General features: G+C 35.0%; 2 protein-coding genes across 3 annotated transcripts in view; both read left to right on the plus strand.

Annotated features, from left to right (window-relative positions):
- Positions 1-3,685, plus strand: part of LOC106135736 (serine/threonine-protein kinase SIK2) — a 52,458-nt gene extending 48,773 nt beyond the window's left edge. Inside the window, exon 9 of the mRNA XM_060948047.1 lies at positions 131-3,685. Coding sequence (XP_060804030.1) covers positions 131-2,603 — 2,473 coding nt within the window. The 3' untranslated portion in view covers positions 2,604-3,685. The remainder of the gene's footprint in view (positions 1-130) is intronic.
- Positions 3,686-8,394: 4,709 nt separating this feature from the next.
- LOC106135737 (methylenetetrahydrofolate reductase (NADPH)) lies at positions 8,395-10,564 on the plus strand. 2 transcript variants are annotated; one of them, XM_013336108.2, is made up of 3 exons: positions 8,395-8,531; positions 9,298-9,613; positions 10,051-10,564. In XM_013336108.2, exons 2-3 carry the CDS (start codon positions 9,298-9,300, stop codon positions 10,548-10,550), a joined length of 816 nt encoding a protein of 271 aa, XP_013191562.1. In that variant the 5' UTR covers positions 8,395-8,531; the 3' UTR covers positions 10,551-10,564. The 2 variants fall into 2 exon arrangements, with proteins under 2 accessions (XP_013191562.1, XP_060804271.1); XM_060948288.1 differs by lacking the exon at positions 8,395-8,531 and adding an exon at positions 8,640-8,793.
- Positions 10,565-11,250: the final 686 nt, after the last annotated feature.

Raw genomic sequence — 11,250 nt, forward strand, 5'->3', positions numbered from 1 at the left:
CTGCTAAATGTACAATCATGCAATGGTCACAAAGCGTTTATACAATACATTGTACAGATACTCTTTTCTAACTAGTAGCATCAGATTTTAAAGCAGATTCTATACCTAAAACCTACTTTTAAAATTTCAGATTACTACACACTGGTGATTCCACATCAAGGGAGTACAGTAGGGCAACACCTACAATATCAGCTGCTCCAGCCGATTCATCGACTTCTGAAACGCAGCGGTTGTTGTCCCTCGCAGGTGTGAACATGACTGAACAAAGACTGCTCCAGCGAAATCCCGACTCGGACACGCATCGGAGCTTCCTTGTCGGAAACCTCGACGTTGCATCCAGGGGTCACGAAGCAGAGTCAACAAGGCTGCTGTCTATGAGAAATATCGATGTAACACAATCCACTCAAAGATTAGGCACGAAGCTTAATGAAGGCATCGTCCCCACTCATAGGTTACTCACTTCAACATATGAACAGCAACAAAATATATTAAAACAATCAAGCGAAGACTGCAGACGACTACTTCAACAATCGACAACAGTCGGTCCCGAAACAAATAAAAGTACGAACGACGGAACAAGATTGCTGACGTCGTCTAGTTTTGATTCTAAATGTGCTATAGACGGGGGGAGAAATTCATCGACCAATGATCATAACGTCATTGCAAATTTTCTGCAAAATTCTGCTTCAGCAACAAATTTCAACGCAGAAACCGTTAAGTTACCCAGCTCGACGACATTTACAATGTGTTCTGAAGCAGCTAAGTTAATGAATACTTTGCAGCAGTCTCCTCTGCCACTGAAAGGAACTGTAAACTTAAGCACTAGTCCAATACCGTCGCAATTAACTGATACCAAACTTAGTAGTGTATTAGAGCAACCAAAGCCATTAGAATCAACTAGATTAGTTTCACAAGCTCAGCAACAGGATTTAAACCGTTTGCAAACCAGTACACCTCCAGTCAAAGACTATATGAATCATCTTCCAACCTATTCATATTTGCCAATGCCGCCCATTCCAAATACAAATGAAACAAATTTTCCTGCAACTGCTACAGCCACTGGTGATTTATTTCCAAATTCATTATATAGGCCAGATAGCAAATTTTCTTTAAACAGATATACTACGGGTCAGACTTATACACAAGCTATGCAAAGTAATGCTACGACTGAAACTACAAAATTTCAACAGCAGTATTCATCGTCAACCGACGAAGGTTGCGAGACAGATATGGAGGATGTAGCGAGCGTTCCAAGTGGAGTCCAAAACAGATTAAGCTCATGTGCTAGTTCTAGTTCCAGCAGCGGAGTCATCACTTTTTTTAATAACAAAAGCCTCAGTCAGAATTTAAGCTGTGACTCATCACAAAGTAATTTTTCTACATTTGAAAGCCTGGATTACCAACTATCAGACTGTTCTAGTGAATTAGCCAGCAGCCTACCAAGTTGCACGTCCAATGATGACAAACTTGCCTATGAAAATAGTTCATTAGTCAATACAAGCCCTATGCATCCGTGTGTTTATATATCTTCGTATAATAATAAAACATCAGGAACTGGGTTTATTGCTCGTCATAATCCAATCAACTATCAAACCGCTAATAAAAACTGTCCCAGAGCAATTAATCGCAGCCCAGTGGACTTCAGAGAAGGACGACGAGCAAGTGACGGTTTAGTGGCACAACAGGCTGCACAAACTAATGACACTCAAAAAAATTGTTTGGCATTCAATAGTCAAAGATTGAACGAAAATTGTAAAGCGAAAGGAGTATTAGAACTGCACTTAGTTCAGAAAGAAGCACAGAAGTTGAAAACTCAGTATCAGTCTACAATTCCTGCCGAAGAGATGACCCAAAGGCAACTGCAACATAATCAATTTGCTGCCAGCTTTAGTCCTCATTACTTAGAGAAGAACCCTACCAAACGCATCAGTCTTCCGGAAACCTTTAATTATTCAAGTACATCACCGCCCATGCCTGCTAGTCCTAAAATGGTGGCTCAGTTACAAGAACCGACAGAATTACCTCACGGAGCTACGGTATCACAAGTCAGTAAGCCACCTTTGCAGCAGCAGTTAATGCAACACAGGCTGTTCCAACAAAAGCGACAACTACTGCAGAAGCAGATGACTCCTCCTAACTTGCCTGCTCACGACATGGGCCCTCTTCACAGTCTTGCCGTCTCCGGGCTTAGTAGGCGACAAATGCTCCGCCAACAAAGTTACAAAATAGCCCAACAGCAGCAAATCTTACCGCCTTTACCCCTGACCGAAACGGAGAACCGAGACCTGCTCGCGTTCCAAGCTATAGTGGAAGGGCCGCATCGTTCTCCGAAACCGAAAGAGGAGAGTGAGGAGGCGTCGAAGTTTGCGTATCAAGGATCGATGGAGATAAGCATAATGAATAAGGACAGGCTCGGGAACGAGAATTGGTCCAACTTGCCGTCCAGCTTGCAGAGCGCGTGCCAGATCTCGGAGCTGTCGGCGCGGCGCGAGGCGGGCGCGGAGGGCGGCGCGCCGGCCGCCGACGCGCTGTGGCCCGCGCAGTGGAACGCCGGCCTGTTCCAGCCGCCGCCCTGCTTCCAGGTATTCCGACAGATCAACTAGTTAGTAGATCTCCACGTAATTAGAGCGTAGATTTGGTAGTGTCGATGGGGGCATAAACGCTCATCACCAGGTGTTGCATGCTGATTAGAATTATTTGCAATTATTTTGTATTATTCCGTATACTAAATTGGAATTTATTATAGATATGAACAAGAAAATTTTAACTGTATTCTCCTGTTCCGTAATAATTTGTAGTAAGTAACAATAATGGCGTTGTAATTTTCATTTTAGTACGGGACCTGTAAGATATTAAAATTGAAACTCCACCTCAGTGACAATTAATAATACTTGCCCCCACTATTTGCACGCAGAGTGAGTTTGTTGCGTAGCTTTAAAGTTAGAACAGCGACTTGATGCGTTCACTAGATCAATTTGTTGGTCTCATGTTGTTCATATTCGTTAGGCATCGTATTATGAGCATAATGTTGACGTTGCATAAAATCACCAGTATGAATTTTAGAATGCATGACAATAATTAGTGCTTTAAATTATGTATTACGTTACACGGTTCATATTATAGGTATAATGTGTATTGAAAGCATTTCGATGTTCAAATGACTGCCATTAATCTGATTCAATTAATAATCACAAAATTATGAATTTAACAATTATGAATATTAGTCGTTATAATTACTTATGGCAGCGATCAATTATATGAAAGGAAATTTGCACAGAATACATTATAAACTAAAATACTATGTACTCAATAATTATAATTGTTTTGATTTTCATTCCTAATTAAGTGTCGTTTAATAAAATTCATCGTTTTACTCTATTCCATTATGGATACTTGCCAATGTATTATTTTATCAAGACCTATATTATTTTTACCATTGTAATACTGCATTTCATGTTTTTCAAACATAACTTCAATGTTCCTAAGTAAATATTTGTCTACTTCATGGTACATTATAAGGTCTATATTTATTATAATTATTCTAAGTTATTTGATAATTTCTTAACGAAAGTCTGTATAGAATTTTTGTTATTATTTGCAATTTATATTATAATATATAAGATGTGATAGCTTTACTTAGAAGCAAGTTTTATTTAAAATGTAAGTAAATGTAATATGTATAATAGTCGTTTGTTTTATTTCAACACCTTATAATTTTGCATCATCCTTAGATATATCAGCATAAGAACGCATGAACTAAATTAGAATCACTTTACACTGGCTTGAAACACGTAAGTACCTCCCTTTATCGATATAAGTTGTGATATTAGTTAACTAGGCAATCTAAAACATTGTGCTAGCGAGGGACTCCTCCTTAAAAAATCTGATTTTGTTTCCCAATGGAAACCACATATGGTATAAATATTTAATACCTAGATCTTTCTCTTCAAAAAACATAAGTTGAGTTCTTTAAGGAGACTGAACTGTTTTGAATATTTGGAAATAAAGAATACCACAATTTCATCTTTTTAGTCTCATAAAAAAACAATACAAAAGATTTTGGCGGATTTCGACAAATTTTATAGATTTTTACTTTACAACCAAAGTGTGGAATCGCTAGAGCGTTTGTTTAAACATCATTGCACCGATCATATACAAAAAGTGCGCTTTTAATAATACTTATTATCATCCTGAAATATAAAGAGTAGTACAATAAAACAAAAGAAATAACGTAATATTACATACTATATGTAATAAGTAGATATCCGAATTTATTTTCTACCTTAGGTAGGTATAGCCCATACTAAGATAGTCGCTAGATGCGTAATTTATCTTAGCACCTTGCACTTCTAGACTTAATTTAATTTTAATAAGAATTATTGTGATAGACTATCTTAAAAGGTAGATAGTAAGATAAGTGGACGTTTTAAATTTAAACTATTTTAAATGGTGAAACAAAGCAGCAGACATGAGAGCTTTGCTCTTGAAATTTCAATTTGCAATATGCACGTAAAATGATTGCATGCCGCAAAAATATGCGTTCTGTAGTTGAGACGACTGGCGAAAAGAGCGCGGCGATTGTTTAAATTTAAAAAAAGACAAACAAAAATAATTCTAAAATTATTCTAATACCGTCTCTTCAGTGTAACAAACACTTTCCTGAAACCCGCATCAAAAACGGTTCAGCGAAAGGCGAGATAATTGAGAACAAACATATAAATACCTACTAACATAATTACATACAGGTCAAAAAGGTGTGAGAAAAAAGGTGATTCTCACACCTTTTTTTAAAGCGTTTAATAAAAGAAGAAGCGGTTATGTAATAAAAGAAAAATAATCAATAAACTACAACTGGTTGTAACCATTTTCAGCAAAACTGGCAGGGCCACAGTCTACCACCTACCGCCGGCATGCTCCCGCTCAGCGAGAGTCCCATTCTAGAGCTGACTGAACAAATGGAGTCTATTTAACTAGCACTTTTACATCCTTTATAAAATCCGTTTGTGGCATTGAAATCGTAATAATGTATTAACTCATTAGGATTAACATGGTTTTCAAATTATCTGTTACGTCTGGTTGTTAGCAGCCTGTGTCAATTGTTACTAGAAGTTCATTAAAGCAAATTTTTGGAAAATGATGATAATTTTGATCTGTTTTCTTGGTTAATACGTTTTAAATTTAAAGTTTTATTTCTTTTGCAAAGTTACGGATACTTTTTTTATAAAAGTACTTAGGTATATTTTTAGGTTTTATTTGCCAATTTAAACTGACATTGCGTACCAACTTATTCTAACTGGGAATTGACTATCAAAACATTTAGGAAGAAAAAATGGAGCAGAGAGAGTTTTGAATATAGACTACAAAATACAATTTTAATCTATCTACGTAACATTTTTTTTTTATAAATTATAGTAGTGCCTAGTACTTTTACAGGAAAAAATCAGACTAAACAAACTTCTCCTTTTAAGAAGTCAATCAATAAAATTGGACTTAGGATTGAAGTATATACATATTTACCAAAATCATCAAATATGAAAAGATGAAAGGATATTCAGCGAAAGTGAAATCAACAGGCTTGTAAAGAAATGAAAATTTATTTCGCAATTTTTAATGCGTTTACATAATCTACTTATACACATTCCATTTCTTATTCATACATTGAACGATAAGGGTAGCTATTTAGAGAAATACATATAATCTAGGTGCACTAATCTAAGTTAATATTTAATTAGGAAAGGGTAATTATAAGGTAGTGATAAATGATGTGACAATATCAACGTAGGTTAAGCTGGGTATGTTATGAGGTGCATTTTATTACATTTATGTCGGTATACTAAAATGTGAACACCACGTATAACAAATTTCGTCCTACGAAGGTGGATGAGGTCAAAATCTCTGATTTGGGAAAACCCATAATGTCGGTTGAAGTGAGCACCACTCATCCACCTTCAACAAATATAAGCACGTTTCTCAATTTTGAGCTTCGAGAACACAATAACTTATTTATTTGTGACAACCGTGTTTAAGTTTTCTGTAAATAAACTACCTCCTAGTTATTGTTGAAAAAGACTGAATTCAGTGTCAATTCAGAGTAACACGGAGTTACGGCATGTCCCGTGTGGTTGTGTATGTCCTGTTGAAACAACTATAAAAAACTTATTTTTTTCATTCACTGCCTACTCCTCCAGGAAAGAGGTGTGATTTTATGTACCTACATATGTAAATTAAGGGAAGCTTACATCAATTCTATAGATAATTTCTGACATTCATTTAAGTATTGTTTTTGTATAGACCTCAGCGTAACTTTGTAATTTATAATCAGTTGTCGGGCATGAATTCACGATGCCGCCAATGTATGTATGTTAACTGACAACCGTTTCACAATCGTTATACTTAATTCATTAATATTGTTTTATTTAAATTAACTAACGTTATTTTTCAACTTTTATATGTTTATCAACATTTTGTACAAAACGTATCATTGTAAATTTATCTTCATATATCTATATGCTCTTCATTTTATTTAAGTATTTTATAGAATTTTTTGACTAAAGTCATCTTTTGTTTGTTATCTACTTTAAGTTAGTACAAAGTTAATATTTATTTATTTACGTACATCAAGAAAAAAAAAGTAGAATAGAACTTAAACTAAAGATAAAAGGGCACTACTTAGGTATTTATAATATTACTTGATTTATAACATTACTAATAATTTTGTAAAATTAATAAGAACTAAATCAAATACGATATACACAATCTCACGGTATAATATGTTTTGGAAACGAGTTTGTTAATGTTTTGCGTAATTGAGCATTTGTTGTTTAAAAATATTATTTAATCGATAATGATTAGACATATCAGAATGTAGTTACAATAAGTTGTGTGGGTGATTTGTTAGACATGGAATGTGAGTGGCTTTGAACATTTGGTTTAATAATATAAGTTTTCTTTCTCTTAAGTATACACTTGATAAAAATGATCATAATAGATCTGGAATTACTTCAAATAAAATCAAGCGTATTATATTTATGTTTGTATGTATTATATTTCCCACAAATTGAACGAAAGTCACCTGTGAGCGTTAATTTAGCAGATATAGATAGTCCAGTTAAACTATTCTGGCATGGATTGAATTAGATTATTTTTTATGACATTATTCAAAAATTTGTGGTGGCTTACTTTATTATTCAGTGAGAATAATTCTAAATTCTAAGGTCGTGGCTGTTTATGAAAATACAATTTTTTAATAACTACCGAAACTAATTGTTATTATTGTAAAACGTAACTAAGTTGTATAAAAACGCTTACAGGAACTTTTATTAAGTATGTAATGTAATTTGCTACGACAACGAGAACATCACTACGAGTGCTACGACGTAGCATGTGCTACGCAAGATACGCTACGAGCACGAAGCCGTAGCTGCAATAGTGAGGTAGTCTACCTAGTCGTAGTAGACATTCAATATAATAAATAAATGTGGGATTTATCTTTTATTATGATAATTGAACTGTAACAATGTTTGGAATCCATAAGCAATATGTTATATTGTTCGTAGGTGTTACATGATCAATGCACTGATCAATAAAAAGCTTTACCAAACAGTAACAATAACATACGTAAGAATATAATAATAGGTACCATTCATACGACGTAACTATATAGAGTAGCATAGGTGTTTTGAAGCTTTTACACTTTTAGTAATATTATCAATATCATTGTACCATACCTACCATATTTTAGCATCATTAACCGCAATTTAATCTTACAATTAGAAAAAGTAGTCAATTTTATATAAAACAACAAACTAGTTACGTAGCGACCAGCAATAATAAAATAGAAATTTTGATATGAAATTATTGAAGTTTCTTTGTAAACAATGTATTCACCAATTACACTGCTTTCGATCGGCGTTACATTTTAAGTAGGATTTTAAAGTTCTTTTTTACGTTAAAACAAGTTGTTTTGGTTGTGATGATGGCTGATTGTTAATCAATGTATAGAACAGTCAATACAAAACGTTTGAAAACCTTTGTTTGTATTATTTATTATTTCATTTAATTGCCCCGGTAAAGAATCAATTATGAAATTCGTTTGCTTTGTAGTTTAAGGATGATGAACTACAATAAACCAAATATCGAATTTTTGTCCTGTCCTTTTGCCAGAGCATCCATGGGTCTGAAATTTGGAATTCTTGTAGACGATGGGCTAGCAACATGACACTATTTAAATCTCAATTCCATATTCAATAAGACAAACCGCTGAACAGCATACCTTTCAAGACTGTCTACCCCGTAAGGAATATAGAAGTGATCATGTATGTATATGAATGAACATTCATTTTATGGCTAGACGAGCTTGCAAGATGAATGAAAGAGAAAGATATATAAGGATGGAGAAGCATGACCAGTTAGTCGCATGATGTAGTAACATAAACAACATTCCCGTTATCTCACCAATACAAAATCATTCTTATCATTAAAGTACGAGCCGGGTAACGACAGAGACGTCCATTGTTGTGATAACATTATCAGTAAGTTTGTATTTTTATTATTATTGACAATTGACAACACATTTTGAAAACATTTTAGTTACTTTTGCTAACAATAAATGGTTACTATTTGATATTTGTAAATGAAACATTAAATAGCTTTTTTTCAGCAATGGTTATCATCATCAATAAAATATCTAGCGTCGGTGGTCAAACCGGTGTCCGGTTTAAATGCGTGTGGCGCAAAAAGGCTATGGTTCGAATCCCACCCCGGCCATGTACTAATGACTATTTTCGAAGTTATGTACGTTATTTTAAATATTAACCGATCTTACGGGGAGGGAAAACATCGTGAGGAAACCTGCATATTCAGGCAACTGGATGTGTAAGCATGGTTCCAATACGGGTTAGGATTTCCTGCAATATGTTGCGGAGCTCAGATTCGCTTCGTTTAAAAACCTGACTTACCTAATCCAGGATCCATGGTCAAAGGCATACCCCGGGCTCCTCTACAGAGTAGTGAGGATGCAACCAGGACTAAAGCCAGGAGAAAGAAGTTCAATAAAATATCAAAAATGTTAAACAGAATTCTTAGTAGAGCTAAAACGTAGTCTGGTAGTAAGAAAGCACTTACCTTATTTTATATTTTTACCTGCTACTTAACCAACTAACTTAGGTTAGATAATAGCAGCGACTGCCTACAAACATGTTATTTAGATCTAGGGTCTTTATATTCTACTTTTAGGTATATTCCACTGTGGAGAAAATTTGCATCAGAAGTAATCAGAGTTTAATGCTTTATTTATAGATGGCGAAAATAACAGACCTCATCAATAACAGCAACCAGTTTTCATTTTCCTTTGAAGTGACTCCTGAGTTGTCAGAAGGCGATGTGGACAATCTCGAAATTGAGCCTTTATTTTATTCAGTGACTTGGCATGCGAAGGGGCACCAGAATAAAGACCTTGATATCGGTCCCCTGCGAATGGCCAGAAAGTTAAGCAAGAAGGGAAAGACTGTTCTATTGCATATGTCGTGTGATATGCTCAGGAAGGAGTTTTTAGATAAAGTGTTAATGATGCTACAAGAACAAGGCATTCGAAATTTATTTCTCATTTTGGGTGGTACGTATTGACCATCCCTTGGAGGTTAATTCCGTAATAAAAAGAGAGGTGTGGACTCTTTCAGTGGCTTGTTTAATCACATGATCTTTAAGGTCAACCTATATAGAGAGACGCGAAGCGACGCTCCATACCTATATATCTTATTAGAGTGACTCAAAATTTCACCGGCGTGTTTAGGTACATTTTCGAGAAGAATTTTGAATCGTTTATTAAAATGTATCATCTTTGTACGTATCGATATCATCCTGAATATGGAATCAGCTTCGTAGGGACATTTACTTAAAGTGCAGGTACTCTCAGCTATGTACTTAAACAAGATATTTGAATGAACAGTGTCTTCTTTTTTATTCTCTTACAGAAAGATTTGTCCGATATTATCTTTGTATTAACTATGTACCTACTACATTACTAAATTAGATAAATGAACATTTTTACAGAAAAATACAATCCTTCCGCATCGGATTTCCCATCCACAATGGAGCTAATAAAATATATAAAAGAACACACTGGAGATTGGTTTTGCATAGCAGTCGCCGGCGATCTCGACTGCAGCGAGGAAAAACTTCAGGATTTGAAGAAAAAAACGGATGCGGGGGCAAACTTTATCATCACTCAAGCGTTCTTCGAACCAACTCTTTACAAAACCTTTCGTAAAAGGTGTACAACGATCGGAATTAATGTACCTATAATGCCTGGTATTTTTTATTTTGAAACAACTAAACAGTTGTCCAATTTCGTAAATCTTTGCAAAATTAAGCTGTCCGATGAACTAATCCGTAAAGTGGAGAATGACCCACAACAAGAAGATTTTGGTGTCCGTTTAATAAAAGATTTAATCGATGATCTGAACGGCGAGTTTCCTCATCATTTTCACTTTTTTACTTTGAATAAGTTAGAACGTGTTCAAAGTTTTATTGTACAGAATTTTGTAAAATAAATATAATTATAACATGTTCTTTTTTATTTTTCATGCCTGATAGTAAAGGTTGAACGCTATGTGAAATTTCACACACCAAGTATCAAAGTGTGTGATACGATTTTCTACCTTATTTATGGATACTAGGTCAATATCATTTCTCTATGATTTTCCGAACAATTAAGTACAGATCGGCAAGAAAATAAAAACCATGCCAATTGCGTATATCCTTAGGCTGTAAAATTTCGCATAGGAATTTATAGTATGGAGGACAGAGGGTGTGCCGTGTGGTTCCCGGCACTAATACAAAAAAGCGGGTGGAGCCGCGAGCAAATACTAGTAGCCAATAAATCCACAAAGTAGGTTTACTTACAGAAGGATACTCCGCGAATAGATAGATAATAGCACAAAGACGAGATGCGTACGTAAGTATAGGTACTCCTACCCACATTAAATCTCTTTGCTCCTCCTGGCGATAGTCCCGTTAAAGACAATAAGATTAATAAAAAATTATATCATTACATCTCTGAAGAAGAGCTCGCGGGGTGCGCCTATGATTTTGTTTGGACATTATTCTAGGAATACCGACCACATGGTAGACTTCGTTTCACGCGGGCTGAGCTGTGGGCGTAGATAATATTACTAGTGTGGACATAATGAATACTGAGTACGTCTATGTAATTCCGTACGAGACAATGTAACATTTTTATTGGAAGTGGAG

This window comes from Amyelois transitella, chromosome 15 (assembly GCF_032362555.1).
Source record: "Amyelois transitella isolate CPQ chromosome 15, ilAmyTran1.1, whole genome shotgun sequence".
Classification (NCBI taxonomy): domain Eukaryota; kingdom Metazoa; phylum Arthropoda; class Insecta; order Lepidoptera; family Pyralidae; genus Amyelois; species Amyelois transitella.

Bases quoted from the DNA above. Each gene is read 5' to 3' on its own strand.
- LOC106135737 (XM_060948288.1), top strand. From the start codon at position 8,662: ATGGTTATCATCATCAATAAAATATCTAGCGTCGGTGGTCAAACCGGT. The intron at 8,794-9,297 runs GTACGTTATTTT...CTTTATTTATAG, and splicing joins ATGACTATTTTCGAAGTTAT to ATGGCGAAAATAACAGACCT. The intron at 9,614-10,050 runs GTACGTATTGAC...ACATTTTTACAG, and splicing joins TTTATTTCTCATTTTGGGTG to AAAAATACAATCCTTCCGCA.